A 23,739-nucleotide genomic window follows, 5' to 3' on the forward strand; every position below is an offset into this window, starting at 1 on the left:
GCCTGCAAGCAAGGGCAGCGCACTGAGCCCTCTGCCCCCTCCCTTCCCAGAGGCCAAAGGGATGTGGTGCCGGCTGCTTCTGGGAGCAGCACAGGGCCAGGACAGGCAGGGAGCCTGCCTTAGCCCTGGTGCACCATGGAGCTGGCAATCCCGCGGGCTGGATCCAAAGCCCTGGCAGGCTGGATCCAGCCCACAAGCTGTAGTTTGTCCACTCCTGTGTTAGAGCCACCATGCACCAGACCATTGCCACAAGATGATCCCAAAGTGGATGGATCAACAGGTGGCATGGAGCCAGAATGGCAGCTCTTAACATCGGTGCCAAACTCCCTGTGACTGGTGTAGGGGACAGGGAGCCCTTGATACAGCTCAGCAATCTGCAGCTTCTGTAACAAGACCCTAACTTGTATCAGGGCACTAGCCTGGCACAGTGCAGCCTAGGATCACAGAATACAACTTCAAACCACTTTTGGTCCCCTGCTTACTGCACTGCATTTTGCTCTTCTCATCAGCAGCTGGAACTGGGTCTTGGTCTGGAATGATTTCTTCTGAAAATGTTAATTGGGTTCCTCTATGCACCCTGAACACACTCATTGTGATTAGTCAATGAGTGACCCATTGACAAATACAAAATTGTGCTAAATAGTGATTAATCAAACACATACATTTAAATATTCTAGTCTAGAATACTTGGCTCAGTTAGTTTTGATGTAAATTTGTTTTACAAAAATGGGGACTGTTTCATCTTGTGGTGGTAACTTCACTATAATATGGCTTGTAAAAGGTAAGTCTCATGAGCTCTAGGATGAGGTTTCTGCTCTTATAAATCGTCACTGAGAAATGGGGTGAGATGATGGGGCTTCTTGTGACTATTGGCAGGCTTGTCTGTAACTGCATTAATCCTTCCCCTGCTTTTTATGCCCCCCTAACAAGCTGCTAGCTATTGAAACGTCCTAATGAAAAGGACTCAAGTTTTTACTGCAATAACTTTGCAGCTACGAGAACAGATACCGAGAGAGAGTCTAACAACGTTCTAGACTCTCCTCCATCCAAAACCCCCTGACCAGTTTACCCAGTGCAAGACTGTGCCTGTGTCACCACTTCCTGGCCTCAGTCAGGATCTATATTCCTGAATAAGTCAAAGTACATTTCTGTAATCATACTCTGAACACGCCCATTAGTTCACGCCTCTGCTGCTCTGGGCACTTTGAAACTGTCATTTGCTTTGGTTGGATAGCTTTGATTATTTGAAAGTAACTTTTTACAGGTTTTAGAAAATACAGTTTTGGATTTGTTTCAACTAGAATATAACCTGTGTCTAGTTAATAGGCTTCCCCCTTCCTCCGTGATTAATCTTGGCAGATGTTGTTCCCTGTTGCTGTAGAACAGGTTGAGCAAATAATACTGTACAAGGCAAAGCTGGTTGTGCTTCAACATGTACCAAAGAACAAATGTTCTGAAAGGAGAAAGAGAACAAAATAAATGTCACACAACTGACATATTTATACCTCTTCCATTAGACATGTCCCAGATGTTTCTCTAAATCTAGTTTTGTTTTCTCAAATTTTTCTTTGTAGTCAGGGCCCCATTAAATTTGTCACCATAAAATCTACCTCTTTCTGCAGAACTCTGCTCTAGAATCTCAGCTTTTGTTTATAAAATACTAAGTACGGTATCTGCCCCTTGTGATTGTGGGGAAAAAACCCTTCCAAGAATGAGTCGAGAATAGCCCATGCAAAGATGTCTGCCCAAGGCCTGGTCTACACACACTGTACTGATTTAACAAAGGGCGGCTATACACTCAAACAGCCACCGAAAGATCTCACTGCTGCACTAACTCACACCGTTTGTTATTTTGGTGCTAGTGAGTGTGTGGCCACTCTTCTGTTGGAGTAGGTACCCTATTTTGATTTAGCCTAAAGTAATTTTTTTCCAACTTAAAAACTATGAAAATAGGGTAGTTTTTTTTCTAAAAAGTCTTCACACTAGGGGTATGAAAGATTTGTTTGGTTTGTTAGCTGTGAGAGCTAATGTTTTAAATATATTAGCTGGTCAAGGGAATAGGTTATAACTGCAGCTTGCTCATTTCTTCTAGGGTTTTCAAGTGTGTTAGCTATCATGTTTTTACTAACACGTTTTCCCCCTAGGATGGACAAGTCCACACAGACTTTCACTGAAATAATAAAGGGAGTGAATTAATTAGTTACTTTGATGCAAGTTTGTGTAGCCAAGGCCTGAACTGATTTAGTTAAATTGGTGCAATGCACTTGTGTGGACATTAGACCTCATCTAAACATACAGATTGTATCACGCTAACTTTCCTGGGAGAGTTAATGTGGTACAAGTCTCTCTAATGTGCATACTTATACCAGTATAGCTATTCCCATGCAGGAAGGGGAATAACTGCATCCACACTAGGGGTTGCCAGTATAACTATTATGGTAAAAGATCTCACCTCTAACCAGACATAGTTAAACTGCTACAAAAGCTGTGTGCAGATCAGACCTTACATTAGCATTAGCAGGTCTTAATAACTTGGTAACAAACCTGAGTCTGCAACCAGCCTGAAAAAAGCACCGAAAGAGAGAAGTGCATTGCCCCAACCATATCAGTGGGGTGTAAATGTTGAAATCTGTTATACTGCAGTATTACCTAAACACCCCCACTGTGCTAGGCGCTGTACAAACAGAAGAATGCAGAGGATTTTGTCACAAAATTTATGTCAAGCTTGCCTCAGAGTGCATGGAACCTTGCTTACAGGTCTCTATATATGCATGTGGGATATGCTTGTCCTGTATAATCAGCATGAATAACTAATGCATAAAATCCAAAATGAACTTGAAAAACCCCATTGAAATAGGTACACGTTGAAATCTCCAGTTTAGAAGACTTTATCCCACCAATTACTGAGGAAGAAGAGAAAAGTACTAGTATGTGTCTGAGTTGTACAGTTAACAATAGAAGTAATCCACTGTGTCCCTATATTACCCCATGGAACTGCAGGTTTCCAAGGAAGAGAAGTAAGATTGATGTATTATGTTAAATAGCCTGTGTGTGCTGGAACAGCTGGGAGCCAGGTAAGGAGACTCATAGGCTTGTCTCTGACTAGCCTTTGGTGGAGTTAAGGTCCATACTACTATTCCTTTGACAATAGTTGTGTATTATTTAACTAACAATAGATTCAGCACAATCTCTCTTGAAACTGATCCCCCAATTACATGTCATTTAAAATAATGAACCTTTAGTCTCTTGTGTCAATGGGTTTGTGTATTTAAAGGGACACACTGCAGTCTGGGCACTTCTCTAGTCGAGTAAGGCAAGCGCATTGACTGCTGTTAGAAAGGTCCCTATGCAAACAAATCACTTTTCAATCTTTTCATAGTGTTTAATTATTTTAAACTAGAAGAAACTGGAGAGCACATTGTTAGTGCACAGAGTGCACAACTCATGATATTGTCTTGCCTGAGTTTGGAGTGTGTAGTTGGGGTTTTTTTAAGTCTGAAATACTAACTTTTTGGCACTATAATTTAAATAGCTAGATGAGCGACCAGCTCAGGAACCTCCAAGTGCTGTGTCCTAGCAGCAGAATCTTCAGCTGCCAGGAAAGAGGGTGCGTATCTCAAAGTTACCAAGGCCTGTGTTGAACACCACACAGAATTGATGAAACGCTGTCCAGCCTTGCTTACTGGAGGAGAGTTGGCAGGCAATGCACAGGTAAGAGACCACTCAGATGCTTAGGCTCCAGTTTTTGTGATACAGAGAACAATGGCAGATGGTAGAAAAGGAAAAGGACAAAAATAAACATTTTTGGGTGTGGGGAGTAATTATAGCTAGACTGCCAAGTCTTGTCCTTAATTCCTTTCTGAGTCACATGTTAGATCATCAGCTTGGATGGGAAAAGGCATGATATGATATAAGAACCTCAGGCAAAAAGAATGGAGTATGCCTTTGTCTATGTGGGTAATGCAGACAGAGCTCTTTTCAGTAATGATGGGAATCATCAAACAAGGATTCTACATAGATTAAATATGTGATCATTCCTGGTCCATGACTGGAGCTCCTAAGTGCTTCTGCAATACAAACAATATCATAATACTGATTTTTAAATGACGAGGTGGGCAGTGGGAAGAGGAGGGAACTTTGCCTTCCAATTGTCTTCAGAATTAGAGTAATGAGTTTCACAACCAACATGACTATAAAGGGCCTATTTCTCATTTTACATCAGTGTAATTCAGTTGACTTCAATAGAGTTAGTACTGATTTACACTGGCTCAGAATCAGAACCAGTGAGTGTAGCGTTAAAAGGAATTTTTTTGAAACAGACTATAATTTTCCAGTAAATGCTAAGAGTCTGGAATCTTTGTACAAATCATGGCATTCTGCAGGGGAAACTGCCCTTCCATGATTTGGCTATAGCTTTACTTGTGATATGGAACGTGTTTCCAAAACTTACTGAGGCCAACTACAACTATGAAAATGTGTAATGAGGGCTGTAGTATACTTGCCTCAGATACCTGGCTATGTGTCTTATCTGTTTGCTGCAATTATACAGGATACACAGTACAGTGGTTATTCTATGCCACCCACATCTTGAGAAGAGTTGTGTCAACAATACTGTAATGAGCATTAAGGTTAAAAAAGATGGAAATTTCATCCTCAGTATAAGCACAGGAAGAGTGGCATCCTTAAGACTGTTTTCTCTTTTAAGGGCTCAGCCATTTTGAAAGCCACACAATTGTCCTCAAAACACATGCACTTTTGAGACCCTAAAAAAATTCTGTAGTAAAAAAGCGATTGTGTCAGCACATTCAACCCCAATACAATGGACCTTTGGGTAATTACTGCAAGGTTGCCTTGGTTAACAAAGTAAGAGGAAGCACATCTATAGCAACAAAACCAAATTTCATTTTTAAAAGTTTTTGGTGCTTGCTACAATAGTCAACTTAAATAATGACATTCCACTCCCAAAAAACTTAATGCCCAATGGATTTAATAACTCACAACACTTGCCTTGGCAAAACTCCGCTTTTTTTTAACCGAGTTGTTCCATACTAAAGAAATGGAAAGTAAGTTACATATTCACGGAAGTAAAAATAGCAAATATAGCTTTGAAGAATCATACTGTATATCTTTCTTAAACTTAGTGTGCAATTGGACTGAATTCTGGGTTGTGCAAAAGTATTGAATGTTCAGTTCTGAAATAAAAAGCTAGATTTCATTCACAAGAATACAAGGATTTACATGTTTTTATAGATTATCATTTATAGCTGAGTAGTACTCAAAGGTCCCTGGGGATGCATTTTACAAAGTGAATATAAAGTATAAATGTAATGTAAGCCCACTTTAATACCCCCTTACACTGCCAGAGCAACGTAAAGTGGACTTACTATCACTGAGAATCAGGCCTCAGGTAGTTAGAAGCTGGCAAGAGAATGCCACCAATTCCCTGTAGGGAAATTAGGGCCAATACAGAGCCTAAACAGGTCCAATGCTTTGATGTTTAATGGGATGTTCCACAGCTCAGCCATAGGAATGTGGGCGGGAGGAGGCTTTTCTGCCTGAACCATTTCTCAGAAAATACAACTAAAGTGAATAACTTCAGCATTTGCGGCTTTTCCATTGCATAGGCACAAATAACCAGGAAATACTCCCAAGGCACCTTTTCCCACTGATTTATTTTCATTATAGCATTAATACGCTGGCTCCAGTGCAGTTTCCAGGAATGTGGATTTTGAACTTAAACTCTAGAAGCTTTTCTGAGTGAGACTTCAGACCAAGCTGGTTTTTGGACAATTGTTGGACATGCCTTAATTGACTGAATAAAAGGGTTTTTAATAGAAGATATATGAGGAATGGGGACAGGCTCCCTGTGACTCTTCAGAAAATTAGTGCTAATCACCAGTGGAGAGCTGATGTTCCAAATATATACCAGAAATAAGTCCAGCTCCCACTACAGCAGAGACCTCCAAACCTTCTTGCAAGCAGTTTGAGTTGAACAACCTTATTTTATGTAAATCGCTACCATTCTATTCCTAGTCTGACACTGACTTGCTGCAGGACAACAGGCTAATAATCCTAGCGTTCTCTCCACAAGTACTGAGCATCTGTGGGTCATGTAAAGTACATGTGGTGGAAGCCAATGGAAATGGAGCTGATCAACACCTATAAAAAAAAACAGGCCCTGAATCTCTCTGCCTCACTTTCCTAATTTATATCAAGGAATACTGATCCACCTTTTTAAATAGCTTTGGATTCCCTTAAAAGCTCCATTACAGACTCCTTCCAACTATGGATGTTGTCTTTATATTTAGATTATATGAAAATAAGTTGGCCAGTTTCTTTAATACATTCAGGAAAAGATAAAAGAAAAGAAAATGTGGCTAAGCTGCTCCAACATCACCATAATGAGCTACTAATGTACAAATAAGGTTAGCTGAAAAGGATTCTACTCAGACCATTTGTGGCCTAGCCTGTCCCTGCAGGCAGTGATCCTCATTAGAATAGGCAAGGAAATCATGGGTATAAGGTAGAGGCTCCACCTGGGCCCCAATATGCTGTTGCTTCTATTACGCATGAGGGCAAAGAAGAGGCAGCACTATCTAGACTCTGAGGCAAAACATTTTTATTAGCTTCTGATATTTCAACCCTACCTACTTAAGCTGTGACTAGAACCAGAAAATTTCTCTTTGTAAAAGACTTCCATGACCTAGGACAAGCTGTAAAAGTCTTTCTTGGTTGATGATCTTTGCAGTAAAAGTTTAAACTCAAAATGGATGTTTTGTAAGTTTTATTTTCTATCTTAGCATCTAACCAAGATCTTACCCAAGTTCTCCTCCTAAATACATACACAATACACACAATCATACTACAAAGTCAAGTATGGAAACAAGTAGTGTAGGAGGGAAATAAAACTAAGGTAATAGTTCACTAGCCAGACACACGGGTTATATGTAACGCACATACCATAAATGGAACATTTAAAAAATGAAAATAAATTAAGGTTACATCAAAGTTCCTGCTTCATTTTTCTAGTTTAACTCCTCAGTATAATACATACTGCTGCGTTATGGGTCACAGTAAGGGACTTATCAAATTTAAGAAAAAAAACATTGTTTGAGAGAATCTGTTTGTTTCAAAAAAATAAAACAAGATTCAAGATACTCCTTCGCATGGCAATGGTGTCTACAGGAAAGTCTGCTGCATCAGTTATTAAAACTAAAGGCATTTCTTTTTAAAATTACTTTGGATTTCTGCAGGATATCAGTTGCTAAACTAAACAGCTATATAACTGGTATTGTATGGTAGTACGGATCAAGTAGTCTACATTGTGATTGAACAGATGTTCTGCATTAGCCCTTTCATTGCTTTAGTCAAGGTGTGTGTGTTACTCTCATCCTGATACCTGCATCTTGGCAGCAGCGTGATTCTAATAAGCAATTATTTTACAGAACTTAAACATTTTCAGGAGACCAAAACATGATGCTATAAGGACCCAACGTCACCATATGAATAATGCTAGCATGTTGAACACAGGCTTAAAGGGGTTATAAAAATAAAATGTCATTCTACTTTACCTCCTATACATGATGCTTCCGGACAGCCATTTACAGGTTGTGAGCCAATTTTCTGTGTATGTCAGTCATAATACATTACAATTTCTCACAAAGAATGTAGTAGTCTTTAGAAAACATTAGTAAGCACCCTGGCTCACCATTACTAGGCACTGTTAGTAGGCACTCCCCGTTAACTATGACTAAGAGAGATCTACATTATCTTGGATAGGGCTTGTGCTACACATTTGAAGTAGCCCACCAAATTAGAAAACAAATTTCTGCCCTGGCCTTTGAAGTTTTGTAATACACAATGTAGAAAAGACTGCTTAAGAAATACATTTTAAAGGGTACTGAACAGATATTTCATCTAATTATCCATCAGTATTGCAGTAAAACCTCCCAACTGTACTCCTTACAATATGCAAAATATAAGATGGTGAATGTACATTGCTGTAGAAATCCAATTTCACTGACATGAGGCTCCTGGTTTTGTCCATTTAGATCATTTTTACTTGTTTAACCAAACCTTTCAGAGCAGAAAATATTGAACACTTTAAAACATACTCAAAACAGTTTACATTTTATTTGTATCAAATCTTCAGTGTTAAACCTAAAAGGAGAAAAAATACCCACAAGATGATCTTTAAAAAGTTAGAACAGCATTCCTTCTCTGTACTGAATGAGTAGTGCAGAGAGGGCTGCATCTCTAATGTTCAGTCCACGAGGTTGTGAAGTTTGAAGATTGTGTCTACTGTCCGGAGTTATCTGGGTTTGTGGTGGTGTTTTCAGTGCCAATAGGTTGCACATTGTCTGCAAGATTGTGTGCGTGCTCAAGAAACAAGTCTTTAAGTACACTAAGTTCCTTTGTCAAGAGCTTAATTTTTGCCTCCAAACGCTCATTTTCTTCTTTCAGCTGGTTGACCCTCTGCAGCGTATCTTGAGCTTTCTGCTTGCTTTTTAACCGGCTCTTTTTCACCGCCATGTTGTTGCGCTCTCTGCGTTGGCGATATTCATCACTGTTTCTATCCACAGAGGAATTCTTTTTGCCCTGTTTGCTTGGAGCCACGGCTTTGCCTCCACCACCAGGACTAACTGGCACCAGCTGAGGAACCTGTTGCAAACCACTTGTGTGTGCTTGTGTGTAAATCACACTTATACCGTTTGCTTCTGTAGTGGTGTTCTGCTGTGATGTTTTGCTCATTTGGACAGACTCTTCAACACCACAATATGATTTGTTAGAGATGTTGAAAAACTGTTAATAACTTCTATAATATGTTGCCAGCAAATCTTCACATGGATTAAGGGCAAGTTGAACCTAACAGAAAAATAAATTCTGTGAAACATTTAAAATGCTATGTTCAGCTATGATCTTATACCTCACTAGCATTAGTGCTGGTACACTACTGCTGGCACATCTATCTGGTAGTAACAGCTTATTATGCTGGAAACAGAGAAACTGCCATTATTGAGCTATTTCAGAAGTCTCATTGAATCATTTCGGTTGGAAGGGATTGTTAGTGGGTCATCTAGTCAACCTCCCGATATTATGCTTGGATGAATTCAGTTATTCCAAAACCATCCCTGATGTCTAGCCACCCTTGAATAGCTCCAGTTTCATAACCCCAATCTTGGCAACGTGTTTTACTGTTTAACTTTTTCTCCAATTATACAGTTCCTCTTAATTTTCAGACTGAATTTTCACTGCTGCAGCTTAAACCTATTAATAGTCTGACTCTTGACGCAACAGTAATCGTTGATCCTTGACCTCTTTAGACTATCCCTTCCTGTACATACATGTAGACAAGTTTCGAATTAATCTCCTTTTCTCTAGGCTGAATAAGTCTTACAATATTTTCCAAACCTTTTATCTGCCCTCTTTTTAACTTGTTTCACTTGGGTCTGTTTTTTCGAAGCTATGATGCCCCAATTAAGGCCTAACAATGCTAAATAGAGTGGAATAACTACTTCATTTAAGATAAATGAAAAATATTTTTTATGTGTTTAAACTGCAAAGTTGATTCATGTTTGTTCTGTCTGAATGAATGCTTTCCGATATAAAGTGTTCCCATTTCAGTTCACAATACTGTGACAAAATGAAGTAGCAGCCAAAATGATTAATGAGAAAGTGTTAGCTTAATGAGAAAGTGTTAGCTTAACATGCTAATTGTTCTTTTTAAGGAGAACAAGTAGCCTTGCAAAAGAAATTCTTACAATATATTCTTGACCACAAATTGTCACCATGAAGGGTATCATTGTATTTATAGTAGTTATGGCCAAGAAGTCCAAAGTCCCTATTTTCTGACACTTTTATAACTTTCCAAACAAGTTACCCTTTGAGCTAGAATTTCTCTGCTTCTCAGAACAAAAGTGATTTTTTTATATATAAGAAATGTGTAAGATGGTCTTTTAGCAGTGAATCAAGTGACTATAAATAAAGATGAAAAAACTTTCAAGCTTGTCAATAACTTAGGGCCCTGATTCTGCAAATAGTTAACAAGGTGCTTAAGTGTACACACCATTAACGTCAATCGAAGCAAAGTTAGGCTAAAAGAAAACCAACTTTATAACAACGCACTGTGTGTGTAATTGAGCATCATGCATTGAAATACACAGCTGTATTTAGTTGAATGATTATGCATTCAAATAAATGCAAGAAGCATTAAGGTAACAGTCTGTACAGTGAGGCCAGAGCTTGAAGACTGTGATGTCACCAGAAACTTAGACAGTATTAAAGTATTGGTTTCCTAATCGATACTGTCTTCTTTTATTACATGGTTCCATTAAGAGAATTCTGTCCTACTTCCTGTTCTCTGACTTCCACTTTAGAGAGAGAGAAGAACAGCACAGATGCCTGAAAAATCTGTAAGTCACCACATATACAATCTCACACATCGCTTACCAGCATTATCACCTCACTCACCTTGTCTCTCTAATATCCTGGGACGGACAGGGTTACAACTACGCTACATTTTCAAGCACTGTTTTTAAATGTATGTATGAATTCTACTGTTTCCAAATCAAAACTCTATTCACAAAAAGTTGCAAATTTCTCTACTGTATCCTCTAGACCCTTCATAAAACAACCCAGGACATGAAAAGCGAAAGCAAGTAAGAGAGAAGTATCATAATCAGTTGTACCCAGCAAAGAGGCAAGATGTATAGCCAATGCGTGAGAAATCAAGGCAAACCAGGAATGTACAAGCTGAACATATACCATGTGAAGGCTGTGACAGATAGTCACATTAAGAGAACTACCTCAGCCACAGACAAGCTGAGGCAACTGAGCCTGCAAACACAAGCTGTATATTTAAAGAACAGATGGGACCCACAAGTACTGACAGGTCAAAAACAGGATTGATTTCTCTTCATGCTGGATTAAGGGAAAACACCTTATTTGCATAAAATGACCCTGCACTGACAAGACCTGATTGTTTAGAGCATAGCACAATAGATGGATTATCTGACTCCTGCACACAGATAACAGATCAACACAGCTGGTTGTAAACAAGACACTGAGCTTATTAATGTCTGTTGCAAGAGCAAAGACAAATGTGTATCTTCAGGGTTATGGTCAGTCTATACAGAAGACAATTCCCTTATTGTGGGGTCCTTGTTTTTTCTTAGCTGGCTTCATTCAGTCACTAGCAATTCATATATGTCAATTTTCACATAAGGAACTGAAAGTGGCATGCAGCTTCACACCAATATAAAGGAAGGAGTCATTTGAGAATTCCTGTCTTTTACTGACTCGGATAATAATTATATTATTTAGCACTTGTACAGCACTTCTCATCCATTGATCTCAAAGCACTTTATAAAAGGATGTCAGTATTATTATCCCCATTTTACAGGTGGGGGAACTGAGGCACAGAAAAGGGAAATGACATGCCTAAGGTATCTCAGGCCTCCTAAGTTACCTTCCCAAATAATACTCTGAAGCTCTAACACTCTCAGAATTTTCTCTCTCTCAAACAGATCCCATGTGAATCTTCTAATTACACTCAATTTATGTAACTTTTGTCATGTTGCTGGTTTTGGACATATCCTATCCTAGCACCCAGGTACGTTACTCCAAGACCCTTATTAACTATGTTTGGACAAGTCCAGTTAGAGAACATGTTAGTAACAGAACTTCCAGTAACTGCTTTTTGTACTTTTCAGGATTCTGAAGAGGAGGTGGGACCCAGACAGCCCATGCCCAACAAGCACCCCACCCTTGACAAGTCTCTTCATGTTGCCAAATCTCATGGGTTTTTGTTTTCCTACTGTAAGTATTTAATGTGATTTTAGCATTAACTTGGGGGAAGGAGGAAAAGACCAATTTTCCTCCCTATTCAAATGCTCTTTTAAATGTTCTTAGACTGTGGCACCTTCCAACTTCAGATAGTAATCGTAGGTTACCACCAGCTGATGGCTGTTTAGTGGTTTAAGTGCAACTCTTGCTAGAGAGATGTCCACATCACAAAAAACTCCACGTTAGTTGGCACCAATTGTCCTTGCAACCCTTCACTTCTCTGCGAAGACTATCAAACCAACTATTTTGTCCCAAAAGATCTGTCCAGTTCAGAGTGCAGCACTGTTGGCTGGCAATGCTGGGAAGTCTGCACTGCTGCTGACTGTACTGCATCTATTCTGAAACAGAGAACTTTGATCTCCCAGGCTGTCTCTCTACCATTTTCTACAAGCAGAGATTCCAGAGGAAATAACTCTTTAATAAGCAATTTGAACAACTGTGTAGTAGATATGTGGTAATAGCTCAGTGAGCATTGTTATAGGTCCACAGGCATCAGCTGGTAAGCACCCAATTTCAGTAGAACCCTGAACATTATCCAGTGGAGGCCACAATGCACATGCCTGCAGTTTAAGCAAATCCCCTAGCAAAATGTAATCATTTTTCCAGCTACCAGCAGGGTATCTGAATGTGTATATTGCTTTAAATGTAAGAGATTGTTTGGTGTTTTGAGGATGCAACTACACTCAGTGATACTAAGGAGTACATTAAGTACTGATTGTAAACACTTTAGGCTCTAAATATGAATTACCGTATATACTCATTAAATAGCCCGTTCGTTTATAAGCCAACCCCGCAAAATGGATAGGTAAAAGTAGCAAAAACTGTATGACCCTTTCATAAGCCAACCCTATATTTCAGGGGTTGGAAAACTTTGGCTCCTGGCCCATCAAGGTGTAAGCCACTGGCGGGTTGGGACGTTTTGTTTACCAGGAGCGCTCACAGGCACAGAGCCCCTCAGCTCTCAGTGGCCGCAGTTTTCCGTTTCCAGCCAGTGGGAGCTGCGGGAAGTGGCGCCACTTGCCAATGCTCCAGGTAAACAAGACGACAATGTATTATATATTCAATTCAATGATTCCATAAAGTTTAAAATCATCAAGTTTTGGTGTAGACCCGTTTATAAGCTGACTCCCGCTCTTTGATGCATCACTTTGTTACCAAAAATATTCAGCTTATGAACGAGTATATACGGTATTTAAATCAGATAAAGAATGAGACTTTAAAAAAATAATAAAACAGGTGCTCACTCTTCTAACTCCCAGTAAGCATTCAGCTAGAATACAAAGATCTGACTTCAATGATCCTAGTCATATTAATTTTCTTAGAAGCAGAGGAAAAGGCGTAAATTATATTTGTCACACTAGAGAACAAATATTCCTCCCTTCGCCTAAGCTTCTAAGATACTGTTATAAATAGTGGAGGGTAATACATTAACCCTTTCAAAGTCCTTAAGAATGTCCCTTTATAAGTCCATATATACTGTTTTGGAAGCTTCTATTATGGCTGTTTAGATTTTATGAGATAACAAACAAAATGTTAATTTGGCTCATTTTTTGAGTAACAATTCTTACCACTTGTTCAGCAGTTCATATATTAGTTTTGTTCCTTGCCTATTTTCTGAGAGGTGAGACAGAGTTGACTATGATCATGGAGGTAGAATGCCTTTAGTGTATAAGCAGCAAAGAATCCTGTGGCACCTTATAGATTAACAGACGTTTTGGAGCATGAGCTTTCGTGAGTGAATACCCACTTCTTCAGATTTAGTGTATAATTTTACATCAACTGTCTTGTTTATACTACCCAAATAGTAACTGAACCTGAAAGGTGCTGAGTACTTCTAATTTCCTTCTGACTTCAGTGGGACTGTTCTTGAGCTAAAACTGCAGGATTGTACTCAGTCCAGATAATGGTATATAAATGACAACAGAATAAAGCTCCAAACCTATATTTCCTGTACACCTCAGTTAAAGGCTCAATCCTGCTAAGCACTCTGAACTCACAGAACCAATACTGCTCAGAACAGGGCCCTAAATCCACTATCCACTAACTGCTGTCACAAAAAAAGATCAAAAGAAAATATTCCTCTTCCATGCTTTCCTCGATAGCTCAACTTTTTATATGTGTCATAAGAAAACAATGTAATAAAAATGACATCTAATTATGAAGAAATGTAACTAAGTACTTCAAATGTCTTAAATATAATAAAATAAAAATCATACAGGAGCTGTCATCTTATCAGTTTTGTGGTGTAGGAATTAGATACAGGATATTAGGTACAGGAATTAGTCTGATTCTCAGAAGTTATGGGAAAGGCACAAAATTTCAAACTTGCAAAGTAATTTCAACTCTGGTTTTAAAATATGTTGATAAACAGGTTAACCAATTTTAAAACAAATCTTTTACTTCATCTTTGACCCATTTTTTTTAAAATTGTGTCTAATTGTTGTTCCAACCAATATGGAATAATTTTGCATTTAAAAGTTTTAAGGAATTTTGATAAGGCATTTCCTGACACCTTTCAGAATTGAATGCCTAAAGCGAAGTCAGGTATATTCAATGCAAATAATTTATTTTTTTAAATATTTATGTGGGGATATGAAGTTTTGTCTGGGAACAACAAAGGTTTTATGAAAATGCTCAAAATGTGAAGGGTCCAAAAGAGGAAAAACGTATACCCATTTTTAAAAGGCTCTGTATTTTAATTCAAGATCATTATTAGCTCCCTAAAATCATGAAAAATCTGAACTGCAGATTTCCTGGGTTCTTCTGGCAAAGAGGAGGACATCACATGTACCATAAACAAAGGACAATGTCAGATGAAGGTGTGTACATACTTACCAACAACATCATAAGGTTATTGAAATAAACTTTTAAAATTCAGTTTACTTTTCAATATTTATGTATTTTCCTCTGGCTCAGTCAATAGTCAATTTCATTTTCATTTACAGTCAGTTTCATTTTCAAGTTCCCAACATGCAAGTTGTAAACAATACAGAGGACTTTTTTAAAAAATTAACTCTTTAGTTTACACACTTTGAAATTTTTTTCAACTTACAAAAACATTTGAAAAGCTTCCTATGATCTAAGTTTCTAGCTACATGACTCATGCCCCTGTAAAAGTGTCCCTCAAAAGAACTACCCTATTCTAACACCATATTTTCATCCCTTTTATTCATGTTACTTGTGATGTTGATGAAGAAAAACCAGAAGTCTGAAGCTCAGAATTCTCAGGATCTTAAGGAGGTAATTTTGCTGAAATACAGCAGTACATACATTTTCAAATAGGCATATACAGTTTCCCCCTTTGGGAACCCTACAAAAAAAGTTGTAATGTTTTGACAAAACCATCACTCTTCACCTTTAATTCCCAAGTCTCTACTACCATTTTAAACTATGAAAACCTTAAAAACAAAAAAGCAATTTTTAAAAAGTACCTTTCCCCACCACCACCACCACCACCACATATAAGATACTTTTTAAAAATTGCTTTTTTGTTTTTAAGGTTATCTTTGACTTCCCTTTTGACCTGCATAGTGCTGTTTACAACACTGGTTCCTGCCAGGAAGTTAGATGACTGGTACAGTATCCAACAGGAAAGGAGGGCTTCATTCTGAACCCTGAGGATTATATTCTTATTCAGAAACTATTTTGATCTCTAAGGTATTAAAAGAAAGCTGAAGGAATCACTTAACATAGTAGCTAATATATCCAGCTATGCATAAATATGGATAGTAAATATTTTTATTAACATGCTGTGCTCCTATCCCACCTTGTGATGTCTTTGAGTGACTGGATCTTCCATTTCCAAAAGTGCAATAAAAGCTTGTGTACTGCAACTATAAATTTTGCAAACAAATAAACTTTCTGGAGAAGATATTCGACTTTGTACTGTAGGCCCCAATCATCCTCTTATGGTTGATCCCTATGCCAGTATTTACTCTTCTCTTAGCATGAGTGTGTGTCTGTGGCTTTCCCTGCCTCTCCCCTCACCCTTCTCTTACTGCTGCCCCACGGGGTTGGGAGGGAGATGGGCACTCTGTGTGTGTCCCTCCCCCATCAGGAAACAGGTGTGGTGGGGGACTCGGGGAGCAGCGGCCGGGCTCCCTCCTCCGTGCCAAGCATGACGTCATCCCAGGGGGGAGGAGAGTTGCCTGGAGATTGCATCACACCCTCTCCATGCTCAACACCGAGAAAAGTCCCGGGCCCCCCACACGCCCTTCTCTACCTACCTCTCCACGACCCCCTACAGAGTCCCGCCCCCACTGAGACCGACGAGAACTCCCAGCCCCACCCCGAACCGCCCTACAGGGCCCGCCCCATTGAGACCCCCCCCACGTGCCCCCACCGACCAGAACTCCCAGCCCCACCCCGAACCGCCCTACAGAGCCCGCCCCATTGAGACCCCCCACGTACCCCCACCGAGCAGAACTCCCAGCCCCACCCCGAACCGCCCTACAGGGCCCGCCCCATTGAGACCCCCCCACGTACCCCCACCGACCAGAACTCCCAGCCCCACCCCGAACCGCCCTACAGAGCCCGCCCCATTGAGACCCCCCACGTACCCCCACCGACCCCATACCAAGCCTACAGACCCCGCCCCCACTGACCAGCCCCCCACACATGCCCACCCCTTCAGACCCCGCCCCATTGACCAGACGCCCCACATACCCGCCCCACATCTCTAACAGACCCCGTCCCCACCCGCCAACTCTCCCCAGCCCCCCGTAACCTCCCACAACTCTCCTATAGGTCCCCCCCCCCTTCCTCTACAGCAGCCACCGCCTCCTCCCGCGCCGCTTCGGCCTGTGCCCGGTGTAATCCCGCACCCACCCCGGGGTACCGCGCCCGGCCGGCTCCCCCTCACCAGGGATGGGAGGAGGGTCTGTGCGCGCGGCGGGGCGGCCCCGCGCCTCACCTGGCCCGGGGATCGAGACCGGTATCGATCAGGGAGGGGGGCGCGGGCTGGGCCCGAGTCTCTTTCTTTAAACTGGTGAGTGAAGGCGAGCAGCGATTGCGAAACCCTTCTCCTTCGGCCCAGCGTCCTAGCCAATCAGAGACCTGCCTGCCGCAGAGATGATGCAATAGCCGCCCCGATTGGCAGTTCCCAGAGCCAATCAGACACCCGCTTCTCTTAAAGAGAGAGGTGCTGTTTTTGTGGGGTTGGTAAACCCCCTGGAGCTGGGCACTGCCCGCTCCCTCCACACTCCCGTCCTGCCCATCCCCTGGGGAGCGCTTTTCCCTGGGGCGGGGGCGAGCTGTTACCCCAATAGCCCTCCCCGACACTGGGAGGTAAAACCTGTTATCCCAATAGCCGCTCACCCACACACTGCCTGACGGGGGGGGATGTTATCTCAATACCCCCCCCCCACTGTCTGAGTCTGTATGGGGGGTAAAACCTATTATCCCAATAGCCACTCACCCACACACTGCCTGATGGGGGGGATGTTATCTCAATACCCCCCCCCACTGTCTGAGTCTGTATGGGGGGTAAAACCTGTTATCCCAATAGCCGCTCACCCACACACTGCCTGACGGGGGGGGGATGTTATCTCAATAACCCCCCCCCCCACTGTCTGAGTCTGTATGGGGGGTAAAACCTGTTATCCCAATAGCCGCTCACCCACACACTGCCTGACGGGGGGGGATGTTATCTCAATAACCCCCCCCCACTGTCTGAGTCTGTATGGGGGGTAAAACCTATTATCCCAATAGCCGCTCACCCACACACTGCCTGACGGGGGGGGGATGTTATCTCAATACCCCCCCCCACTGTCTGAGTCTGTATGGGGGGTAAAACCTGTTATCCCAATAGCCGCTCACCCACACACTGCCTGACGGGGGGGGGATGTTATCTCAATACCCCCCCCCACTGTCTGAGTCTGTATGGGGGGTAAAACCTATTATCCCAATAGCCGCTCACACACACACTGCCTGACGGGGGGGGGGATGTTATCTCAATACCCCCCCCACTGTCTGAGTCTGTATGGGGGGTAAAACCTATTATCCCAATAGCCGCTCACCCACACACTGCCTGACACGGGGGGGGGATGTTATCTCAATACCCTCCCCACTGTCTGAGTCTGTATGAGGGGTAAAACCTATTATCCCAATAGCCGCTCACCCACACACTGCCTGACGGGGGGGGATGTTATCTCAATACCCCCCCACTGTCTGAGTCTGTATGGGGGGTAAAACCTATTATCCCAATAGCCGCTCACCCACACACTGCCTGACGGGGGGGGGATGTTATCTCAATACCCCCCCCCACTGTCTGAGTCTGTATGGGGGGTAAAACCTATTATCCCAATAGCCGCTCACACACACACACTGCCTGACGGGGGGGGGGATGTTATCTCAATACCCCCCCCACTGTCTGAGTCTGTATGGGGGGTAAAACCTATTATCCCAATAGCCGCTCACACACACACTGCCTGACACGGGGGGGGCTGTTATCTCAATACCCTCCCCACTGTCTGAGTCTGTATGGGGGGTAAAACCTATTATCCCAATAGCCGCTCACCCACACACTGCCTGACGGGGGGGGGATGTTATCTCAATACCCCCCCCCCACTGTCTGAGTCTGTATGGGGGGTAAAACCTATTATCCCAATAGCCGCTCACACACACACTGCCTGACGGGGGGGGGGATGTTATCTCAATACCCCCCCCCCACTGTCTGAGTCTGTATGGGGGGTAAAACCTGTTATCCCAATAGCCGCTCACCCACACACTGCCTGACACGGGGGGGCTGTTACTAATGTAGCCACGAGGACGAATGGGTATAAACTGGATATTAGGAAGTTTAGACTTGAAATTAGACGAAGGTTTCTGACCATTAGGGGAGTGAAGTTCTGGAATAGCCTTCCGAGGGAAGTAGTAGGGGCAAAAGACTTTCCTGGCTTTAAGACAAAGCTTGATAAGTATATGGAGGGGATGTTATGATAGGATCGTCAATTTGGGCAATTGATCTTGAATTACCATCAGACAGGTCTGCTCAATGGTCTGCGGGGAGATGTTGCATGCGATGGGTACTGAGTTGCTGCGGAGAACTCCTTCTTGGGTGCTGGCTGGTGACTCTTGCCCACATGCTCAGGGTTTAGCTGATCGCCATATTTGGGGTCGGGAAGGAATTTTCCTCCAGGGCGGATTGGCAGGTGCCCTGGAGGTTTTTCGCCTTCCCCTGCAGCGTGGGGCACGGGTCGCTTGCTGGTGGTGTCTCTGCAGCTTGAGGTCTTCAAACCATTTTTGAGGATTTCAATAACTCGGTCCTGGGATAGGGGTTGTATAAAATTGGATGGGTGGGGTTCTGTGGCCTGCCTTGTGCAGGAGGTCAGACTAGATGATCAGATTGGTCCCTTCTGACCTATGAGTCTATGAGTCTATGAGTCTGTATGGGGGGTAAAACCTGTTATCCCAATAGCCGCTCACCCACACACTGCCTGACGGGGGGGGGATGTTATCTCAATACCCCCCCTCACTGCCTGAGTCTGTATGGGGGGTAAAACCTATTATCCCAATAGCCGCTCACCCACACACTGCCTGACGGGGGGGGGGATGTTATCTCAATACCCCCCCCCACTGTCTGAGTCTGTATGGGGGGTAAAACCTGTTATCCCAATAGCCCCTCACCCACACACTGCCTGACACGGGGGGGCTGTTATCTCAATACCCCCCCCACTGTCTGAGTCTGTATGGGGGGTAAAACCTGTTATCCCAATAGCCCCTCACCCACACACTGCCTGACACGGGGGGGGGGCTGTTATCTCATACCCCCCCCCACTGCCTGAGTCTGTATGGGGGGTAAAACCTGTTATCCCAATAGCCGCTCACCCACACACTGCCTGACGGGGGGGGGATGTTATCTCAATACCCGCCCCCCACTGCCTGCGTCTGTATGGGGGGGAAAACCTATTATCCCAATAGCCCCTCACCCACACACTGCCTGACACGGAGGGGGCTGTTATCTCAATACCCTCCCGCCTGTGTCTGTATGGGGTGTAAAACATATTATCCCAGTAGCACCTCACCCACACACTGCCTGACACAGGGGGGCTATTACCCCAATACCCCCGCGCTGAGACTAAGGGGGGGTAAAACCTATTATCCCAATAGCCCTTCACCCACACACTGCCTGACACGGGGGGGCTATTACCCCAATACCCCCGCGCTGAGACTAGAGGAGGTAAAACCTATTATCCCAATAGCCGCTCACCCACACAGTGTCTCAGACTAGGAGGTGTAAAACCTGTTATCCCAATAGCCCCACCACTGCCTGAGACTGGGTGGGGGGTAAAACCTGTTACCCCAATAGTCCCCCCCCCCATTGCCTGGGGGGAGAACTTGCTACTGCAATAGCCCTCCCCAACACATACTGATTGAGATGGGCGGAGGGAGGTAGAAGAGGGTTTCTAGAAGGTGCGCCAAGCAGAAAACTCTATCTTTACAAAGATAAGCTATGTTTATATAACAAACTGGCCTAAAGAAGCCATGGACCAGGGGAAATGGGCAAGCCAGCAGCCCCCATTTCTTGAAGATTCTTCTGTGGCTGTTTCTAGGGTCTGTTTTAGGTTCTGATCTAATTTTTATCAACCAAAAGTATCAGTAGATATTGGACAATCTATTTGATATTAAATCCCAGTTTCTTTGTTGCACCCTTCCTGCAGTATCGCCACGATCTCGCAGAGCTACATGTCATTTCCCACTCAGCAGCTGCAGTTAGATAAGACTGTAAGATGTTAATTAAAGGCTGGGGAACATTCTAATCAACATAAAGCAAAAAACTTTATCCCCACCCGCAAAGGAAATGAATTGTATGTGCTGGTGTACATGCCATGTCTGCCTACATGCATTACTCCTGGGGGCATTCTGTGCCAAAAAATTAAAAATTCTGTGCACAATATTTTAAAAATCTGCACATTTTATTTGTCAAAATAACACTATATAATCACGCCAGTTTCAATTATTTTGGTAATTTATTTCAAAATACATGTCAGCAAGTATGTCTGTAACAATAGGGACATAAAAATTCTCCCAGGAGTAGAGAAACCACTATGACAACCCAGTTCCTGTTTCTCTGCCTCCTTCCCCCCAACACCAGAGCCCAACCGCAGGCCCCCGCGCCCCCGCGCCCAGACACCTGTGTCTCCCCCTCCTCCGAGTCCAGGGATCCAGAGGGAGAAACAGCTTGATGCTCCATCCCAGGCCTGCAGAGAGTGAGTTTCCTACATGCCACCCTCTCCTTCCCTCAGGGTGTAATGAGAACTGCAGCTGCCAGGAACCCTATAGCTGTCCCTCCCCCCCAGCAGTCTTCCATGTGTAAGCTGGTCTCTGCAGAGTCCAATGGCCCCTAGTGGCAGCTAGCAGCACTGCAGCCCATTTCTGTGGAGGAAAGGAAATTCTGCACTCACGTTAAATTCTGCTAAATTCTGCATTGCGCAGTGGTGCAGATTTGCCCCAGGAGTAATTCGTATCTGCCACACTGCTTTCCTGAAAGCAAACTAGCCTGGCCTCAGTCAGGAGAAATTTTAGTGACAACAAGAGGAAACCAAGCTAACATTATTGCTCTTCTGAACTGGGCAACAGGTGAGCTCCCTCCTAGCATTGTATAAGAGGAACTTGGTTACTTCTCAAATGTAGATTCAACTTCTTGGGCTGAAAGTGAAAAAATGTCATCCAGCGCCTCTCTGGAAATGTCCTTCCCACTAACAGCCTCTTGTGTCAAAGAAAGATGGTGTTCTTACCCATGTTCCTATAAAAACCCCATGACCAAACAGTAAGATTTCTGTTTAACTACTACCCCAATCTCAGAGGTGGGGGGCAGGTCTATCAGGGTAAGCATTTTTACCGTCTCCTTCAATTCCAGGTAGTGTGGGTGGGTGGAGGGAGACTATTGGCATAATAGCTTTTAACCCCCCTGTGCGGCGCGTGCGCGTACACACACACACACACACACACACACACACACACACACACACACACACACACACACACACACACACACACACACACACACACACACACGAGTCCCAGGCTGAGTGCACAGGGCTATTGGATTAACTGATTTTTCTCTCTCTCACACACAAAGCCTCAGACAGTGTGTGGGGGCTATAGGGGTAACAGCTCTTATACCCCCAGAAACAGCCCAGATATCCTGAATACTGTGCACACAAATATATATATGTACTTATTTGCATATTTAATTTGCATGTGCATTATTGTAATTCTGGCTATTTGTATCAGCAGTCACAGGCAATGCATGCAGCAATTCTGAAAACTTAGGCCTATATGTTAATTTGTTTATGTTTCTTGTATCTATGAAACATTGAGTTTTGACCAAATTTAGGTGTTCAGGTTCACGTGTAAACCAAGAACTATTCTGCATGCAAAAATCTGTGTAATACGATTTATTGTCCCTATACCTGCCTGCACAGTGCTTTGGTATACACAAAGGAAAGGTGCTAGTAACAGCATTTGTATGCACAATTGCAATGTTCATTGGCACAAATATAATAATTTGGTTTTGCCAGATAAATAAAAGATTTTGGGCCTCTGGTCTTATGTGTCTTTTTTTTAAGCTTTTTAGAAATAAAACATATCTTGAGGAAGAATTCTGAGGATTAGTCTGGACAAATTACTCAGTTCACTGCTACCTGGGACTATTTCCTCACCAATCGCCAAACATTTGTTTTAACATCTTCAACTTCAATTTTGTTCTTTCCCCAGTTGAAACTGTTTGATGTTTTTCTCTAATGGTATCTTCAGCCTGCAGCTTTTCACTAGTGATTTAATTCATATTACACCAATGGTATAAACAACAATTCAAGGTAAATATGGAACATTAGCCATGCCCTAATAATACTTCAATAATGTGTCCTTCTAATATGCCTTTCTGGGACCTCAAATTGTGCCTTACATTCATTAATCCTCATAAGGGAAATTTGAGGTAAGTAAAATTTAGACTAAACTCATCATTTTTGGACCCAGTCCTGCCAACATTTAACCACATAAATAACCATAATCATATGAGTAGTGTACAATGCTAGCAACTCAGTGGAACTACTCATGAATAAAGTTACATGCATGCTTAAGTGTTTGCAAGATAAACTCCTCATTTCAGTGAGAACCAGACTGAGACTTCAGGAAATACAAAAAACTGAAGAAACCTTCCAACTAATAGTGAAAGAAAATTGATGAATGCTGTCTAGATATGCCATTTATGTGCACACCTTAACAACTTACCACCAGGTAACTGGTCCATGTGCAATAATTCTTGAATTCAAGTGTCACCAAAATTACCAAATCCCTGCTAGGATAGAATCCTTTCCAATTTGTTTGGTTCTAGGTGGGCTCCCATAGCAATGTTCCAGTTATAATATTGTGCATATTGTAATAATATATATAGTTATATTAAAGTACAGGTCCATTACTTAAAGAGCCATACTCTCCCTTAAGCCTTACAAACACTTGTAAGAAGGTTCATCACCTATCACCTAGAGTGTGAAAACTATTTAGTCCTTATTTTAATAATTTTTATTTTTTGTGTGATTCCAGATTTATGCTCATTATTTGTACTTTCTTCTGCAAATGTTTTTGTTCATAAAGAAAAACAGTATGTGCCTTAATTTTTCCTTACATTTTCAGATCTAATGAATCTGCATTTAGCAATTTGTCTTTAGTCTTGCATATTTCTGTATTTTAAAATTTTATTTACTTTCATGCTGGCTTTTTCATAAATAGAATGCTAATGCCAGGTCACAAGATGCATATTTTTTTCTCTAGTCTAACACACATTTTCTTGAGATAAGACAAGAATGCAGTTAGGACACATGATTTTGATATTATTGTGAAATTTATTATATAAGAGTCAATATGTTCAAACCTGGGTGCCTAAAGTTAGGT

The 23,739-nt window shown here is 42.3% G+C and overlaps 1 protein-coding gene across 1 annotated transcript; it reads right to left on the bottom strand.

Annotated features, from left to right (window-relative positions):
- Positions 1–6,602: 6,602 nt before the first annotated feature.
- Positions 6,603–16,881, bottom strand: CEBPG (CCAAT enhancer binding protein gamma). Its single transcript, XM_050922861.1, has 2 exons — positions 16,757–16,881; positions 6,603–8,865 (listed from the first exon to the last, which is right to left on the bottom strand). Exon 2 carries the CDS (start codon positions 8,749–8,751, stop codon positions 8,299–8,301), a length of 453 nt encoding a protein of 150 aa, XP_050778818.1. The 5' UTR covers positions 8,752–8,865; positions 16,757–16,881; the 3' UTR covers positions 6,603–8,298.
- Positions 16,882–23,739: the final 6,858 nt, after the last annotated feature.

Source organism: Gopherus flavomarginatus, chromosome 14 (assembly GCF_025201925.1).
Source record: "Gopherus flavomarginatus isolate rGopFla2 chromosome 14, rGopFla2.mat.asm, whole genome shotgun sequence".
Classification (NCBI taxonomy): Eukaryota; Metazoa; Chordata; order Testudines; family Testudinidae; genus Gopherus; species Gopherus flavomarginatus.

Excerpts from the sequence above, each read along its gene's own strand:
- CEBPG (XM_050922861.1), bottom strand. The coding sequence starts at position 8,751 with ATGAGCAAAACATCACAGCAGAACACCACTACAGAAGCAAACGGTATA.